Source organism: Asterias amurensis, chromosome 3, assembly GCF_032118995.1.
Source record: "Asterias amurensis chromosome 3, ASM3211899v1".
NCBI classification, from domain to species: domain Eukaryota; kingdom Metazoa; phylum Echinodermata; class Asteroidea; order Forcipulatida; family Asteriidae; genus Asterias; species Asterias amurensis.
The window spans coordinates 19,934,976-19,954,969 of NC_092650.1; the positions used below are offsets into that span (position 1 = coordinate 19,934,976).

General features: G+C 37.5%; 1 protein-coding gene across 3 annotated transcripts in view; it reads right to left on the reverse strand.

The window, feature by feature from the left end:
* The window catches only part of LOC139935203 (exocyst complex component 2-like), a 34,446-nt gene extending 20,972 nt beyond the window's left edge, over positions 1 to 13,474 (reverse strand). For 2 of the 3 annotated variants that reach the window (XM_071929683.1, XM_071929682.1), the window contains exons 1-10: positions 13,353 to 13,474; positions 12,206 to 12,394; positions 11,243 to 11,413; positions 10,791 to 10,926; positions 10,037 to 10,077; positions 8,681 to 8,750; positions 7,409 to 7,536; positions 5,733 to 5,837; positions 3,235 to 3,366; positions 295 to 440 (exon numbers count right to left, since the gene is read on the reverse strand). In XM_071929683.1, the coding sequence (XP_071785784.1) occupies positions 295 to 440; positions 3,235 to 3,366; positions 5,733 to 5,837; positions 7,409 to 7,536; positions 8,681 to 8,750; positions 10,037 to 10,077; positions 10,791 to 10,926; positions 11,243 to 11,413; positions 12,206 to 12,329 (1,053 nt within the window). In that variant the 5' untranslated portion in view covers positions 12,330 to 12,394; positions 13,353 to 13,474. The remainder of the gene's footprint in view (positions 1 to 294; positions 441 to 3,234; positions 3,367 to 5,732; positions 5,838 to 7,408; positions 7,537 to 8,680; positions 8,751 to 10,036; positions 10,078 to 10,790; positions 10,927 to 11,242; positions 11,414 to 12,205; positions 12,395 to 13,352) is intronic. The other variant, XM_071929686.1, reaches the window with a different exon arrangement.
* Between the last annotated feature and the right edge of the window lie 6,520 nt (positions 13,475 to 19,994).

Consider the following 19,994-nt stretch of genomic DNA (forward strand, 5'->3'; position numbering starts at 1 on the left):
GTCCACGCCTTTAAAGGGTGGGGGTCAATTTTTGTGTACAAAGTCGCTGGGACAAAGGAAAGAACAAAAGATGTCTCCACAGAGATGCAACAAATAGAATGTGTGCGCTACAATGTGTCAACTTTCACTGTACAGGGACATTGTCACACAAAATGGCGCAACTATGACTTTTTTACGACGACGAGTGATTTGGGTCAATCATGTTTTAATTTGCGTGTATTTTAAAATGATTGAATACCTTTGGCTCTCATTATTTCATGTATCATAAACTGCCTCAAACATGTTATGTCTTACCTTTCTGATGTTGCGCTCGATTGTGATTGGTAGATGGAAGAGAAACTTGAAGCGATTTAGAACGTTGAGGGCGTTCCGTGTGGAATCAGCGCGGTCCTTACGGTGGAGGACACTCTTGAAGATACGTTGGGCATTCTCATTGCATTCTGGGTAAAAGTTACCAGAAAATCAAAATATGTTACAATCAAAAATTGAGAGCCAAAAAACTTCAGAGGACCCTAAATATTTTGCTGGGTGCAGGATTCCATCCACCTAGACATTCTATAGTATGGAAATATTGACTGCTATGAGGGGCACAGTTAAAATTATAGGCCCAAGGTGATGTCAAAACAATGACTATGCCCGAAGCGAAGCTGAGGGCATAGTCATGGTTTTGACATCACCGAGGGCCTATAATTTCAACTGTCCCCCGAATAATAAGCAGTCAATATTACTTTTATATACCAAACAATATAGATTCTTCTAATCTGATTGGTTAAAAGATGTCATTAACTGGGCCTTGATTTTGAAGTGTATACAAAAAAGTGTAACTAATAACTTACCAAAATCATGTCTTTCATTTCGCATGAAGATACCAACAATGTTGGTAACAGTTAAAATCCAACACGGGTAAAAAATATAACAATCCAACTGGGATAACAGTTAAAATCCAACATCAGTCAACGTCAACAGAAACATGTGGTTGATTTCATGTGGTTGTCAACGAGATGAAATCTTGCTTCAGCCATTTTACGTTGCGAGTTTGACATGAACACAAACAACCAAATTTCCCACACAAACTACGTTGAAAGGTCGTCTGCGAAAAAAAGGTCACAGCTATAGCTCATGTAGTTCGTGCCGTGACACGACGAACGTACACAACGCATACACACACATGCGCAACCTACATGTAGGAATACAGTGTGTTGAGACTGATCCATTACTTCCAGGGCGGGCATAGTCAATATGATGTCATCTTGAAAGAAAAAGCGGGCATAGCTATTTCCATGACTCCCTTTTTAACCAATCAGATTAGAGGATTCTATATTTGAGGTATATAATATGGAAATATTGACTGCTATGAGGGGCACAGTTAGAATTAAACCATGACTATATGCCCGAAGCGAAGCCGAGGGCATAGCCATGGTTTTGATATCACCAAGGGCCTATAATTTTAATTATATACCTCACATATAGAATCCTCTAATCTGATTGGTTAAAAAGGGAGTCATGGAAATAGCTATGCCCGCTTTTTCTTTCAAGATGACGTCATATTGACTATGCCCGGGGCATAGTCAATCGACTATGCCCGCCCTGGAAAATAATGGATCCGTCTCAACACACTGTATTCCTACATGTAGGTCGCGCAAGTGTTTGATGCGTTGTATACGTTCGTCGTTTCACGGCGCGAACTACATGAACTATAGCTGTGACCTTTATTCGCAGACGACCTTTCAACGTAGTTGTTTGTGTGGGAAATTTAATTGTTTGTGTTCATGCCAAAATCGCAACGTAAAATGGCTGAAGCAAGATTTCATCTACGTCAACAGAAACATCAGGTTGATTTCATGTTTGTGGTTGTTAATGAGCTTTAGATAGTCTTCAAAGATTTTTACGGCGTATTTTATCAGCTGCTTTGTGCTTTTGCTGTCGGCGGCATCTATTCTCTCGTACTTGGATTGTTATCCAGTGGTGTTGGATTGGTATATTTTACCCGTGAATGCGAAATGAAAAACACGAAGCAATATTTTGGTAAGTTATTACACTTTATTATACATTTCAAAATCAAGGCCCAGTTCATGAAATCTTTTAACCAATCAGATTAGAAGAATCTATATTATTTGGTATATAAAAGTAATATTGACTGCTTAATATTCGGGGAACAGTTGAAATTATAGGTCCTCGGTGATGTCAAAACCATGACTATGCCCTCAGCTTCGCTTCGGGCATAGTCATGGTTTTGACATCACCTTGGGCCTATAATTTCAACTGTGCCCCTCATAGCAGTCAATATTTCCATACTGTTCCCCGATTATTAAGCAGTCAATATTTCTTTTATATACCGAATGGCATGAAGATTCTTATAATCAACAATTCTCTGACCATACGGTGAAAGGTCGTCTGCGAAGAAAGGTTGCGCCATGAAACGGAACGCTAGTCGTACATTATACTTATCATAGTTGCGTTATTTTCAGAGCGGGCATAGTCAATTGACTATGCCCAAGGCATAGTCACTATGACGTCGTCTTGATAGAAAAAAGGGGCATAGCTACCATTCCATTTTTAACCAATCAGGAGTGCGTTTTGACGACCCCAGCCCAAAACTGTTTCGGTTGTTGGTCGTTGGTTCTGCTGTTCAGACTGAACGATAACCGAGTTGTGAGCTCGGTTACCGTTTTGGTTATGACGTCAGAAACAATTATTAGTTACAGCCGCCAAAACACACCCCAGATTAGAGGATTCTATGCGTGAGGTATATAATGTAGCATACACATTAGTCATGTGGGTACGCTTTGTATGACGACCCATACCAAAAGGGACACAAGGTACTGGCAATGATGCTCACTGTATGAAAATACACTCTGTATGTTGTCCTGTAAAACTCAAAGTTGGTGACTGTAATATACAAAAACCCTGTATTTCACAACTACTTTTTATTGGAAAAGCTGGAAATAAAGAGATTTCTTTTCGACTTATACCATACCACTTGAGCAAGTTAACCAATAATGACTTTCAAGTTAAAAATACAATACAAACATATGAAAAATCAAGGGGGCAGTACATCAATACATACAACCCATTTATCTTGAAATGGTCTATTCTTAAAAAAAAAATTATTTTACAGAAACAGGGCCGAAAAAGCTTAGTGGCCAATGAAATGGAGATCTACATGTTGCCGGTCCTGCTAACCAGTCACTAGAAAAACTTAAGGGCAAACCCTGTATTGTCTTTGAGACTTACGTATGAGTGATTCCTCGAGTATCTCCAGCGTGTACCCCCGGGGCGTCACCTCTTCCCCTTCCTCCTGATCCTCACCGACCTCAGGAAGAGGTACACCAAGAGGTTCATGGGTCACGAGGCTGCCATGGATTGCTGCAAAGATTTTCAAAAAATCAGTTCTGCAAACATAGTAATAGTGGCTTCTTATGTAGGGCGCTTATCAGTCACTATGTGGCACTCAAGCCACTTTAATTAACACACAGTATCTTCCTGCAATGTGGGACCATGTTTGAATGGACCGATCCGGCCTGTCAATCAAACTGTGCACGTTCACCCATTTGACCAATCACAGCAATGAATGTGGTCGGACAAACTTGGTCATGCGTGTGCGTATATTTGGCACGCGTGTCATAATCGTGCAGAAATGTAATTGGGAGTGCTCGTACATGTGTCTTGCTCACGTGCGCAGTGGGCGGAGCTTAGTGGGAAGCCGGAACGGTCCATTATGACACCTAATACAATAACTGAAATAAATACATGTAAACAGAAATTAAAACACTTTTTTACTCTTTCATGTGCTGACCAGTCGCGGGTGACCGGTTTAAATCTCTTCAAGAAATAGTTTGAAAACAAAAAATAAAGATTGCACGGCCACACAAATTTCAGAATTGGAAAGAGGACTCCTCTTTAGGGTGCTATTGTGACCGTTTTTTCTTTCTTTTCTTTTTTTCTTTTTTTGGCGGGGGGGGGGGGGAGGTTGCCAATTGCAAATTAATATACAATCAATGTGTCCGTATGATAAATTCATCAATAATATAAAATGTTATGAAAGGGTCAACAAGTTTTTTAGAGAGTTGAGAAAGTTAGATGAATTGTATAAAAGTACATGTATGATGAACAGGGATAATTACTGATGTAAAAGCACCTTGATCTAACTACTATACTACATGTATATTGTAGGATATGTGTACGCTATATACATGTAAGAACCAATTTCATATTATTGCTGTAGAACGCCTGAATGGGATTTTATCAAATTGCGGTAGAATGCCCAGTTGCGAATGTGTCAAACTACCGTCAAATGACTGATTGGGAATGAGTCAAATTACCTTAGAATGTCTGATTGGGAATGTGTCAAATTGTCCTAGAATGCCTAATTGGGAATGTTTTAAAATGTTGTAGAATGCCTAATTGGGAGGATGTCAAGTGGCCCTAGAATGCCCGGTTGGGAATCTGTCAAATTGCATTGAATGCATGATCAGGAATGTGTCGCCGTAGAATGCCCATTAGGGAATTATGTCATCACACATTACTGATCATGAAGACTAATAACTTGGTGAGTTGCCTCACCCAAAATCTTTTATTTGAATATTAATAATGATCATTATCTTCAAGTACACGCTAATCCTCCAATCAGATTGGCAGAATGGAGTGGTGATAAAAACCTATATTGCACGGCTAATATCACTACCATGCGTCTTGTGTGTTCTATGTCACTCGCGAAATTTGCTTGAAGATAAATACGTTATCACACGCGCGCTCGTGGAAATACGGAAAATATAGCGCGTCTGCGTCCCATATCCAACTCGGCCTTCGGCCTCGTTGGATATGGGACGCAGAAGCGCTATATTTTTTCATATTCCACTCCTGCCTTGTGTAATAACTTATAATATTGTGACAAATGTTTTTTTTTGCGTGTGCAGAGATGACAGTTTGCTCATGAAAATGTTTGAAATAGGATCAGCATGTTAAATGGCAAGTGTGGTGTTTGAAATGGAAAGTATATGTTTGGTAATCCCCTCTTGAAATTAATGGCAATAATAAAGCTTTTGGTTAGAAACCCTCAGAAGATTTCATGGTATTTAAAGCATTTTGAGAAACATTCCAATTGAGATAATGCGGTTATGGAAAAAGAAATAAGTTTTTTATGCCCCAAAATTGAATCTGAGATCGTAACTCTTCTCAGATTGTGTTTTCTTATTAAGGATTATTTTTTCTTCATGGACATATTCGCTCTGGATTAACACTGGACTGCAGACCCAAGGCTAGTGATTTTAGCATCGGGCCATTTTAACTCAAGACCGTACAAGCGTGATGGTCTTGTGTTTTTCAACTGAAAAAAAGTTGGAATTCTCTTGAGTATCAATTACACTTTCCACAAAGACAAATGAGTGTAATTTTTAGTCCTTTTTAATTAACATTCACTTTGATTCTGCTATTGTAAAATAAATTACAAGAGCCCTGCAGTCTTGTGGTTTTTAACCAAAAATTTAAGCCCTGCTCATGACTCGGGTGGCATGACTCCGGTCACATGAATCGGTAACATAATTCAGGTCACATGAGTGAGGTCGAATGACTTAAGTCACATAAACTCCGGTTATACGACTCCTAGGTCACTTGACTCAGGTAACACAGTTTTTGTTATATGACCAAGGTCAAATTTAAACGAGAGTGAATCTGATTATGAAGTCATGAGTCATGAGTTTGTGCTGTGACTCGGGATGAGTTTTTTGTCCTACCAGTAGACTCATTAGTAGGGGTCTGTAGGTTATTAATCCACACTTCTGTATTGGACCTCGCCTTGAAGCGTTTCTGACGTTGTGAGGGTAGGTGGCTAGCAAAGGCTGTAGTTAACAAGGTGGTCGTGTGTTAGTGGTACAAACAAACTACTTATTACAAACAGTGTAAAGCCGATTTCATACTTCCTGCGAATGCGAAAGCCATATAAAGTTTGACGGCACAAATTTGCAACAAGTAATTTGACTTCTACGAAACATTCACTACGAAAACAGTCCTGTGACGCCAAAATTCAACCAGCAGGCTTCATGCAGCCATTAACTTGTCACAGTGGCGGATCCGAAGGGTGTGGGGGACACCTGAACACCCATTGACAAAGATACTCCAAAGTACTCCTGCTTTTATAAACTGGCTCCCCAGGGCCCAATTTCATAGAGCTGCACACAAAGTAGCTAAGCACAACAAAAACTATGCTTACTAGATTAAAGTTACCAGCCAAACTACCATGTCATATTTGCGACTTATGTTTGCTTATAATGGCAAATGATTCTAAGCCCCCCTTTAGAAATCAAAACTTTGGACCCGCTACTGTCCCAATCATTGCTTTGTTCATCCCACAGGCTGGCACTCTCTTACTGAAACATTCAGCACTGTGGCTGTTATTGCTAAACAGGAAAACACACAATGGCTGCAACATCTGTGTAGACCTTTTAGTCTTTTGCACTGTCCCAGCTACGAGTACAATTAATTTTACCAACCCACTTGTGACACACAACACAACACAACAAAGTTCTATAATGACTATCCCTAGGTTCCACACAGAACTACAAAATGATACAATCTGTAAACAATCATTGCGTCTGCTCAGAACTATAAGGTCATAAATAGTGCAATTTGTATCGGGCCTGATGAACTTTCTTTTGCATATTTTGGAGCTCTTGGTAAATGATGTTCATTGGTCAAGAGTTTTCTTCAAAGTATTTGTTGATTTGGAATAATTTTGTTCTTCACATTGATACACATTTTTGAAATAATGACTTTTTGATCATTACAAATATGAAATTGCAATAAATGACCTTGTACCACCGAGTCGACGACTGATAATATAGCTACAATGTGAAGTTTGGATTAAACTAAAGCTAGTAGCATACGTGTAAACACAACCGATATGAATAACAGTGTTCAAATCAAAGCAACAGGTTAAGGGTTAGAGGTTATAGGTTACGGATCCGGGGTTAAAGGCACTGGACAAGTTTGGTAGTTGTTAAAGACCAGTGTTCTCACTTGGTGTATCCCAACATATGCATAAAATAACAAACCTGTGAAAATTTGGCCTCAATTGGTCATCGAATTTGCAAGAGAATAATGAAGGAAAAAACACACTTGTTGTATTACTTTGTGTGCTTTCAGATGCATAACAAAACGCTTCTGCTCAAGTCTTTTATTATTTTAGTGAGAAATTCCTTCCTCAGAACTACATACATGTACTTCAGAGGGAGCCGTTCCTCACAATTGTGTATACTACTTGTATCAACAGCTCTTCATTGTTGTTCCAAGTAAGTTTTTTATGCTAACTATTATTTTGAGTAATAACACGTACCAATAGTGTCCAATACCTATAAGGGTTAGGTGTTAGGGGTCAGTGGTTAATTAAAGGGGCAGCTTAGGGAGGCATTACCTGCTAGTATGTCCTGGCAGTTCATGAACGTTCCTAGATTGGATTTGATGAATGTCTGAGGGCCTTCTGTCTTGAGGCTGGAGGATTGTTTCTGGATGTGGGCAAGCCCTTTCTTTAAGTCGTCAAAGCTTAAACGGAACAATGTACATAAAAATTGATACTATTAATAGCGGCTTCTTAGCTTCACTCAGTATTTTCCTGCCAGGCATGTGGGACTACGTTTGAAATATAAGACCTACTGGAGTTGCTGTGGTGCAATATGCTGCCAATCAAACTAGGAACACTTTTTTTGATAGGTGTACTGGGTTATTTTATGTGCGTTACACAACACACAGGACCACTGGCTTTACGTCCCATCTGAAGGATGAGCTAATAGTACTTTGACTCGAACCAACACCCTGCTGATCAGAAACACCAGAGTTTGAATTTGGTGCTCTTAACCGTTCGGTCACGACACTTCCACTTTCATCAAATGCATAGATAACATGAATGATTTGAAACTTTGCATGGTTGGAGTATAATCAGGTTTAAGTTTGCGCTAGCACAATGTGTAAATCTCTTTGGAGTTGTGTTCGGTCCGGTGGCTGACAACTCAACGTTTCGATCAGTATGTTCTGATCGTCTTTTAGAGAATGCTGAACTCTGTAGCTAGATGCTTCTTATGTACAATCTTTTGAGATTGACTGGAAGTTGGGCTTGCCTTCCAAGGCTCAAGTACCATCCAGTAACAGAATCATGCATTCTCCTGAAGACGATCATAGCAAACTGATCGAAACTTTGAACTCTCAGAACCAACACTACTCAAAAGAGATTTAGACTTGGTGCTACCACAAACCTCAACACAGTGGAACTGTTCTTCTAAAACCAACTTATCTTTAAATTCTAGTAATTTTATCAATTTTGGTTTTACCCATTTACACCCATGTGTGTAAGCACTGTATACATGCACTCAGTTCTTTCCTGAGCTCTATAAATCACAGGCATATTACTCAGGTTGGGAATCGAACCCACGACCTTTGCAATTCTAGAGCAGTGTCTTATTAACTTCACCAATACCCAGTAGCTAAAGGCAGTTAATAATAATAATAATAATAATAATAATATTAATAATAATACTAGTAATGCGCATGTATCAACCCAGTTCGATTCCTATAGTTTAGCAGCAGGAACTGCAACGATTTAATAGATGGAAACTCTTATAGATGGACATTCTTATAATTTTCTTATTAAATCTTGTGCATTCCAAGTTTGAATGTATCCAACAGTGCTTACCTTGTGGAGCCATGGTTTTCAATGAGATACCACACTGGCTCAAAGTTCTTATGAGCTAGGTTACCGCTACCTGTGAGAAAAAAAAAGCAACAATTAAAGACACTGGACACTATTGGTAATTGTCAAAAAACAGTCTTCTCACTTTGTGAATCGCCACATATGCATAAAATAACAAACCTGTGAAAGTTTGAGCTCAAGTGGTCGTCAAAGTTACGAGATAATTATGAAGAAAAAAAAACACCCTTGTCACACGATATGTGTGCTTTCAGATGCTTGGTTTCGAGACCTCAAATTCTAAATCCGAGGTCTCAAAATCAAATTCGTGGAAAATTACTTCTTTCTCTAAAACTATGTTACTTTAGAGGGAGCTGTTTCTCACAATGTTTTATACTATCAACAGTTCTCCATTACTCGTCACCAAGGAAGGTTTTGTGCTAATAATTATTTTGAGTAGTTACCAATAGTGTCCAATGCCTTTAAATATAAGGGTAACTACATTTGAAAAAGCTCAAACTCAGGATTGAACCTTGTGTACCTAACACCTCCTTGAAACACCACAACCCCTACCGTCTGTCTGTAGCCGGCCTCTATCTTTTCTACAGACATTTCCACCAGTGTGTCCGACCTAGTTCCTCCAATCAGGGTGTTTGAGCAAGAAACCATCCTACCTTGCCCAAAAGATTTCTGTTCAATATACAATGACATTCCATGTCTGCGTGTAATGCTGGTTTAATCACCATGCTATGCTGATAAAGACATAAATTATTGTGGATGGTTTTTTTTATTTTATTTTTAATTTTTATGCAAGTCGCCCAAAACAAGGCAAAAGCCACTCTAGGTTAAGGGCTAAAGGAAGAAAACATATACATGCAGAAAATCAGTGGAGCTGAAGGTAGGAATTGACATTCCTCTAAAAAGATGGGAGATCATAGGATGAAGGGAAACATGCACTAGGCAAGGAGTTCCAAAGAGATGCAGTACGAGGGAAAAAGCTACTGGAGTAGCTCTTTGTTCTACATCTCGGCACAGCCACAGTAAAAAGATGAGAACAAGCAGAAAGCCTGGTCTCGCGCTCAAACACCCTGACAGGAGGAACAAGGATGTTGACAAAGAACAATTGACTAGAACAGGATTTGTACCTGCAACCTCTGAACTGACAAGCTGACACTTCATTCAAGCCCTATATGTGGCCATCAGAGCATATTATGAGGTCACAGGTTCAACTTCAGTTCTCGTCAATTTTTCCTGGTTCACCTCAAAATTTAATTAACATTTTCCCAGTCAGATTTTACTGTAGTTTATTGTTTCATAAACTATAGTGAATAATAAATTTAGCTCATAAACACATATATTTACCCATCGGAAACATCGATGTCAGTTCTTCATCGGATAACACACTGTTTAAAAACAAAAGAGCAAAGATTATTAATGGCTCGCCATCAGAAATAGCAATGTGTTTATTAACAATAATAGTAATAACTAGTTCTTAACCCCTTAACGCTGGTATTATCAGGCCTCAATACCCAGCTTACACGCATGACTGCATAGCAGCCTTTTTTTCCCCACAGCTGTACCGGCTACAGACTGCATTCCATGGCTTACCACATACACAGTCCACATCATTTCGGATTGGATTAGCGGCCATAGCTGCCTTCCGCCTTCAAGGGGTTAATTAATGGGCTTAACTTTAGTGCCCTGGAGAGTTTTCAGCCCCAGGCTGCTCCAAAGCCTTTTTCAAACACTATAGCAACCTCTACAATAGCAGGTAACTTGGTTGAAGAGAAGCAATTATACTAAAGCATCTTGCTCAAGGACACAAGTGTCATAACACAGATTCAAACCTACATCTCGACGACTAAACCACCAGAACTTAAATTCGATGGCTCTAAACCGCTCGGCCATGAAACCCTATAAATCCTATTGCAGAATCGAAACAAACAGCCTCTGTCTTTTCCAAATACTTCCAGATCTTAAAAACACAACCATTTTGGGATGTCAACAGTTAAATTGTACATTAAAAGTTTAAAGGATAAAGCTTTGCAGCAAAATTGTGACAAAACATTGTCAGACAATTAAAAACACTGAAAGATTTAGGAAAACTTTGTCTTACGAAGCACTTTCGACGGACAATCCCAGTGGGTCATCCGGGCCACCTTGAAGGGGAGATGAGGGTCTATGGATAGTGGTCAGGTGGCGGTCAAAGAAAGCAGACTCATCAACCCAGATGGGACACTCTTGTAAAGGATCTGAAATAGGACAAATTAATTAAACAATTTTAAAGACACTGGACACTACTAGTAAGGGGTGTAAGGTTGCATAGACGATAAGTTTTTCTCTGAACAAGTCTTGACAAATGCTAATTACATACACAAACCTCTGCATTTACATGCCATGCACAATTAACAAAAAAAGAAATCAAACAATACCTTGCGAAATTGTTTGTACATGGCTAACAGATGTTAGATAATTTCAGGATCCCAAAACACAATTCATTCATAAATGTATGTGGACATACATGAACGTTTAAAAAATTGGGAAAACCATAAATATCCAGGTACTTACTTGGTAGGAACTGAACACTTCTGAATTTAACGGTGCATGTCCCTACCCCGGCTGATTTAGTGGAGACGATGACATCACCAGTTCCTCTGCAGTTTGTCGTTCGACATACAATCTTACTAGGGGAGATCCACTCCGCCAATAGCACACAGTTCACTCCACAGATGGTCAGACCTTTAAAGGGAAGACATAATAATAATAAAAGTAATAGTGGCAGGCATACAATCTAACAAGGGGAGATACACTCTCTAGTAGCAAACAGTTCACCCCACAGATGGTCAAACCTTTAAAGGGAAGGTATAATAATAATAATAGTCAGATAGTGTCTGACATACAATCTTACAAGGGGATATCCACTCTCTAGTAGCACACAGTTCACTCCACTGATGGTCAGACCTTTAAAGGGAAGGTATAATAATCGTAATAATAATAGTGGCTGGCATAGTACAATCTGAAAACATTGTTTAGGGCAGAGCAGAGCTGCCAACATTTGCATCTTGCAATCACCGAGGAAGATTTGTTACAACAACCACAGCGATCTTTTCAATCAACATTAAACAGGGAAATTATTTCCACAATCTTGGAGATTTTTTCAATTTTGTTCATCAGAATTTACCTCCCAAAAATTAAACACAGCCTACATCATGACACTGTCTCAAAAATCCTGTTTTTTTCACCTTTATTCTGAAACAACTTCACTGACTCCCCATTTATCAAAGAATCATCTTCAAGTCTAGTCATGCTCAATTTCCAGGGGTGGATTTCACAAAGAGTTAAGACTAGTCTTAGCTCGCGTTAGGCTTAGGACTAACTTTACGTTTTTCATATCCCCTAACTAGTCCTAAGTTAGGACCAGTCCTAACTCTTTGTGAAATCAAGTAGTTAAAAAATGGTAGTTGTGACTTGACTTAGCAATCAATAGTCGTGACTACGACAAAGTCTAGCTAGTCGCCCAGGCTTACTCACCATGTAGATCCTTAGCATTGATACCCAGGTTTTCTCCTCTGATTGTGACCTTTGTACCTGGATGACCCTCTTTGGGGGACAATCCAGTCACCTTTGGGGGTTCTCTGCTCTTCTTCTGATTCATCGCCACCAGATGTGTGTATCACTAGGACTAGTTACGGATAGCTGTCCAGGTTTCACAAACGACGGCTATAATAGAAGTGAATTAGAACTACTTTAATCTTATGCCTAACTCTCCCTAATCCTTATCTCTTTGTCAAATTAAAGGATTCAGAAGGACTGAGGGTTTGGAAAGGTTTGCGGTAACACTAGTAATTACTATCTCTAGTGAGATGGCGTGATTCTGAAAAAAAACGTTGGTTTCAACTTGACGTTTCGATCAGTATGCTCTTTTTTGGCATGATCTGATCGACGACCAAACTCAGAGTGATCGAAACGTTGAGTTGAAACCAACGTTTTTTTTCAGAACCACTCCAACTCACTAGAGATAGTCATTACATGGTGTTACCGCAAACCTTTCCGTATTGTATTTCCACCCTGCAAAGTTTCAAATCCTGCTAACCTCAAGATTTTTAAAAACTAGTAACATTTCTGCTGTTTACGTCGTGTGCAAAAATGACAGAATACTGTCTGTGTCCTGCCACCATTTTTTCACTATTTTTGGAATACAAAAGAAAAAGGAAAATCTCATTTAAGTTATTATTCAATAAAGAATGAAAAAGTGGTGGCGGGATCATTATATAATAAAAATTGTTGAATGCAACTTACAAATGCAAGGCCTCAGCAAAAAAAAGACATAAACTAAGTCTTTGATTGAGTTTTGAAATTGAATTGATTTAATTTCATTCAGTTTGAATTTGATTTTGAATTTGAATTTGATCCTAAATTTTGCAAAAAAAGAACTCATGTTTTCTTTTGGTGAACCATACAGCAGGTGAAAGAAACTACTTTTAAAATGTTTCTTTGAATTGTTCATGTTATTTTTTGTTGTGTTGTACTTGTATTTCCTTTTGACGGCCAATATCGTAACTGGTAAAGTGAATATGATGTTTGGAACATGTCAACTCGGTAAATTTATTTATAAAAACGATAGTTCTTGAAATCATTTACAAATCACACTTACTGCATTTACATTTATTCTACTTACATGGACTCTTTTTTTACTCAATAAAGCGAAACATCTTGGGTATAACAGCAGAGTCGACTACAAAATCTTACATTTTTCCCGACATGAAAATGAACATGACCCGAAAAGGTGGACACTTATTCTCAAACGTTTGGGGTTCATTGGTACACACTATTAGTATCCGAAGTAATAAGGCTACACTAAACTGGCAGCAACAGTCCTTACACTTCCCACGATTGGCCGTGTACACAACACAGCGTATAATGAACACGCACGCTAAGTGCATATAAAGACCCCACTAATATACCCTTCACAGAACCCGTCCTCATAGTAGTTAAACCTCGACGGAATTTCTTCAAATTTTTAGAATCTATTAATGAAGAATGTAGCTTAATAATTAATATTTTTTCATATTTTTCCTATGTATAGTTGTCAACTTATTCAAAGTTAAAGTCATCTCAAACGTTTGGGGCTCATCGATTTCCAAGTACCGCCAATACAGCGTATAGTTAACAGGCACGCTGACTGCATGAAAAGACCCCACTAATATACCCTTCACAGAACCCGTCCCCAACGTATTTAAACCCCGGTAGAATTTCTTCAAAGTTTTAGAATCTATTAATGAAGAATGTAGCTTAATAATTAATATTTTTTCATATTTTTCCTACGTATAGTTGTCAACTAATTCAAAGTTAAAGTCATCTCAAACGTTTGGGGCTCATCGATTTCCTAGTACCGCCAATACAGCGTATAGTTAACAGGCACGCTGACTGCATGAAAAGACCCCACTAATATACCCTTCACAGAACCCGTCCTCATAGTAATTAAACCTCGACGGAATTTCTTCAAATTTTTAGAATCTATTAATGAAGAATGTAGCTTAATAATTAATATTTTTTCATATTTTTCCTATGTATAGTTGTCAACTTATTCAAAGTTAAAGTCATCTCAAACGTTTGGGGCTCATCGATTTCCACGTACCGCCAATACAGCGTATAGTTAACAGGCACGCTGACTGCATGAAAAGACCCCACTAATATACCCTTCACAGAACCCGTCCTCATAGTAGTTAAACCTCGACGGAATTTCTTCAAATTTTTAGAATCTATTAATGAAGAATGTAGCTTAATAATTATAATTTTTTCATATTTTTCCTATGTATAGTTGTCAACTTATTCAAAGTTAAAGTCATCTCAAACGTTTGGGGCTCATCGATTTCCAAGTACCGCCAATACAGCGTATAGTTAACAGGCACGCTGACTGCATGAAAAGACCCAACTAATATACCCTTCACAGAACCCGTCCTCATAGTAGTTAAACCTCGACGGAATTTCTTCAAATTTTTAGAATCTATTAATGAAGAATGTAGCTTAATAAATATTATTTTTTCATATTTTTCCTATGTATAATTGTCAACTTATTCAAAGTTAAAGTCATCTCAAACGTTTGGGGCTCATCGATTTCCAGTACCGCCAATACAGCGTATAGTCAACACGCACGCTAACTGCATGAAAAGACCGCACTAATATACCCTTCACAGAACCCGTCCTCATAGTAGTTAAACCTCGACGGAATTTCTTCAAAGTTTTAGAATCTATTAATGAAGAATGTAGCTTAATAATTAATATTTTTTCATATTTTTCCTATGTATAGTTGTCAACTTATTCAAAGTTAAAGTCATCTCAAACGTTTGGGGCTCATCGATTTCCTAGTACCGCCAATACAGCGTATAGTTAACAGGCACGCTGACTGCATGAAAAGACCCCAATAATAAACCCTTCACAGAACCCGTCCTCAGAGTAATTAAACCCCGGTAGAATTATTTCAAATTTTTAGAATCTTTTATTGAGGAATGAAGCTTAATAAATAATATTTTTTCATATTTTTCCTATGTATAATTGTCAACTTATTCAAAGTTAAAGTCATCTCAAACGTTTGGGGCTCATCGATTTCCAGTACCGCCAATACAGCGTATAGTCAACACGCACGCTAACTGCATGAAAAGACCGCACTAATATACCCTTCACAGAACCCGTCCTCAAAGTATTTAAACCCCAATAGAATTCCTTCAAAGTTTTAGAATCTATAAATGAAGAATGTAGCTTAATAAATATTATTTTTTCATATTTTTCCTATGTATAATTGTCAACTTATTCAAAGTTAAAGTCATCTCAAACGTTTGGGGCTCATCGATTTCCAAGTACCGCCAATACAGCGTATAGTTAACAGGCACGCTGACTGCATGAAAAGACCGCACTAATATACCCTTCACAGAACCCGTCCTCATAGTAGTTAAACCTCGACGGAATTTCTTCAAAGTTTTAGAATCTATTAATGAAGAATGTAGCTTAATAATTAATATTTTTTCATATTTTTCCTATGTATAGTTGTCAACTTATTCAAAGTTAAAGTCATCTCAAACGTTTGGGGCTCATCGATTTCCTAGTACCGCCAATACAGCGTATAGTTAACAGGCACGCTGACTGCATGAAAAGACCCCAATAATAAACCCTTCACAGAACCCGTCCTCAGAGTAATTAAACCCCGGTAGAATTATTTCAAATTTTTAGAATCTTTTATTGAGGAATGAAGCTTAATAAATAATATTTTTTCATATTTTTCCTATGTATAATTGTCAACTTATTCAAAGTTAAAGTCATCTCAAACGTTTGGGGCTCATCGATTTCCAGTACCGCCAATACAGCGTATAGTCAACACGCACGCTAACTGCATGAAAAGACCGCACTAATATACCCTTCACAGAACCCGTCCTCAAAGTATTTAAACCCCAATAGAATTCCTTCAAAGTTTTAGAATCTATAAATGAAGAATGTAGCTTAATAAATATTATTTTTTCATATTTTTCCTATGTATAATTGTCAACTTATTCAAAGTTAAAGTCATCTCAAACGTTTGGGGCTCATCGATTTCCAAGTACCGCCAATACAGCGTATAGTTAACAGGCACGCTGACTGCATGAAAAGACCCCACTAATATACCCTTCACAGAACCCGTCCCCAACGTATTTAAACCCCGGTAGAATTTCTTCAAAGTTTTAGAATCTATTAATGAAGAATGTAGCTTAATAATTAATATTTTTTCATATTTTTCCTACGTATAGTTGTCAACTAATTCAAAGTTAAAGTCATCTCAAACGTTTGGGGCTCATCGATTTCCTAGTACCGCCAATACAGCGTATAGTTAACAGGCACGCTGACTGCATGAAAAGACCCCAATAATAAACCCTTCACAGAACCCGTCCTCAGAGTAATTAAACCCCGGTAGAATTATTTCAAATTTTTAGAATCTTTTATTGAGGAATGAAGCTTAATAAATAATATTTTTTCATATTTTTCCTATGTATAATTGTCAACTTATTCAAAGTTAAAGTCATCTCAAACGTTTGGGGCTCATCGATTTCCAGTACCGCCAATACAGCGTATAGTCAACACGCACGCTAACTGCATGAAAAGACCGCACTAATATACCCTTCACAGAACCCGTCCTCAAAGTATTTAAACCCCAATAGAATTCCTTCAAAGTTTTAGAATCTATAAATGAAGAATGTAGCTTAATAAATATTATTTTTTTCATATTTTTCCTATGTATAATTGTCAACTTATTCAAAGTTAAAGTCATCTCAAACGTTTGGGGCTCATCGATTTCCAGTACCGCCAATACAGCGTATAGTCAACACGCACGCTAACTGCATGAAAAGACCGCACTAATATACCCTTCACAGAACCCGTCCTCATAGTAGTTAAACCTCGACGGAATTTCTTCAAAGTTTTAGAATCTATTAATGAAGAATGTAGCTTAATAATTAATATTTTTTCATATTTTTCCTATGTATAGTTGTCAACTTATTCAAAGTTAAAGTCATCTCAAACGTTTGGGGCTCATCGATTTCCACGTACCGCCAATACAGCGTATAGTCAACAAGCACGCTGACTGTAATAACAGATCCCACTATTATACCCTTCACAGAACCTATCCTCATAGTATTTAAACCTCGACGGAATTTCTTCAAATTTTTAGAATCTATTGTTGAGGAATGTAGCTTAGTATATAATTTTTTTCATTTGGGGCTCATCGATTTCCGTGTACACAGGGGGCTATTTTCACTCGTGTCACCTAAGAGCTTCAACTTTCCGAAAACTTTGACCAGCCGTCTTCAAAAGTTGAAATATCGTCATCGGCCGCAGTAAGCACAAGCATAACACTTATACAGTCGATTCGATATCTTAAAAGCACATCATTATTCTGATGGATGAAAACAAAGTGTCAACGCTTGAACAGTCTTTTGTGGGCCAACAAAATGAAAAAGAGAGGAGGATTAACTAATAATGCAGCGTTCTTACTTTGTATGATTCAATGTATACATTGTTTCTATTATATTTTATGAAAAATTTCCAGACTTCCACAACATTTTTGGAAACAACTATTTCTTTGAGGGGCTTGTATTGAAATGAACTTCTTAAAAATTAGGCTTAAGACTAATACAACATTATAAGGTTTTTATATAAATACGAATCCTATATTTTACCTAATGTTTACAGGTAAACAAAAAATAATGGGATGCTTTCAAGATTTGTTTTCATATGGTGCTAAAACATTTCGTTAAAATAGCTATAGTGTACGCTAGTCATACGTCCTCCACGAAGGCGGTGTGGACCGTCAAATATTGATAATTTTAAAATGCAAGCTTACGAAGTTGCAACATTACAGGATTCTCCATTTTCCTTACAGATACCAGTACTTGACAGACGTCTTGGTTTTAGAAGCCATAAAGCATCTTTTTCACAAGGTTGCAGTCTTGACGTCTCTGACCAGAAATGCAGTCAGCGTGCCTGTTGACTATACGCTATTTTGCGGTACTTGGAAATCGATGAGCCCCAAACGTTTGAGATGACTTTAACTTTGAATAAGTTGACAATTATACTTAGGAAAAATATGAAAAAATAATATTTATTAAGCTTCATTCTTCATTAATAGATTCTAAAACTTTGAAGAAATTCTATTGAGGTTTAAATACTTTGAGGACGGATTCTGTGAAGGGTATAATAGTGGGGTCTTTTCATGCAGTCAGCGTGCCTGTTGACTATACGCTGTTTTGCGGTACTTGGAAATCGATGAGCCCCAAACGTTTGAGATGACTTTAACTTTGAATAAGTTAGCAATTATAAATAGGAAAAATATAAAAAAATATTATTTATAAAGCTACATTCTTCATGAGTAGATCCTAAAAATTTGAAGAAATTCCGTCGAGGTTTAAATACTTTGAGGACGGATTCTGTGAAGGGTATAATAGCGGGGTCTTTTCATAAAGTCAGCGTGCCTGTTGACTATACGCTGTATAGGCAGTACTGGGAAATCGATGAGCCCCAAACGTTTGAGATGACTTTAACTTTGAATAAGTTGACAATTATACATAGGAAAAATATGAAAAAATAATATTTATTAAGCTTCATTCTTCATTAATAGATTCTAAAACTTTGAAGAAATTCTATTGAGGTTTAAATACTTTGAGGACGGATTCTGTGAAGGGTATAATAGTGGGGTCTTTTCATGCAGTCAGCGTGCCTGTTGACTATACGCTATTTTGCGGTACTTGGAAATCGATGAGCCCCAAACGTTTGAGATGACTTTAACTTTGAATAAGTTGACAATTATACTTAGGAAAAATATGAAAAAATAATATTTATTAAGCTTCATTCTTCATTAATAGATTCTAAAACTTTGAAGAAATTCTATTGAGGTTTAAATACTTTGAGGACGGATTCTGTGAAGGGTATAATAGTGGGGTCTTTTCATGCAGTCAGCGTGCCTGTTGACTATACGCTGTTTTGCGGTACTTGGAAATCGATGAGCCCCAAACGTTTGAGATGACTTTAACTTTGAATAAGTTAGCAATTATAAATAGGAAAAATATAAAAAAATATTATTTATAAAGCTACATTCTTCATGAGTAGATCCTAAAAATTTGAAGAAATTCCGTCGAGGTTTAAATACTTTGAGGACGGATTCTGTGAAGGGTATAATAGCGGGGTCTTTTCATAAAGTCAGCGTGCCTGTTGACTATACGCTGTATAGGCAGTACTGGGAAATCGATGAGCCCCAAACGTTTGAGATGACTTTAACTTTGAATAAGTTGACAATTATACATAGGAAAAATATGAAAAAATAATATTTATTAAGCTTCATTCTTCATTAATAGATTCTAAAACTTTGAAGAAATTCTATTGAGGTTTAAATACTTTGAGGACGGATTCTGTGAAGGGTATAATAGTGGGGTCTTTTCATGCAGTCAGCGTGCCTGTTGACTATACGCTGTTTTGCGGTACTTGGAAATCGATGAGCCCCAAACGTTTGAGATGACTTTAACTTTGAATAAGTTGACAACTATACATAGGAAAAATATGAAAAAATATTAATTATTAAGCTACATTCTTCATTAATAGATCCTAGAAATTTAAAAAAATTCTGCCGAGGTTTAAATACTATGAGGACGGGTTCTGTGAAGGGTATATTAGTGCGGTCTTTTCATGCAGTCAGCGTGCCTGTTAACTACACCGTTAACTATACGCTGTATTGGCGGTACTAGGAAATCGATGAGCCCCAAACGTTTGAGATGACTTTAACTTTGAATTAGTTGACAACTAT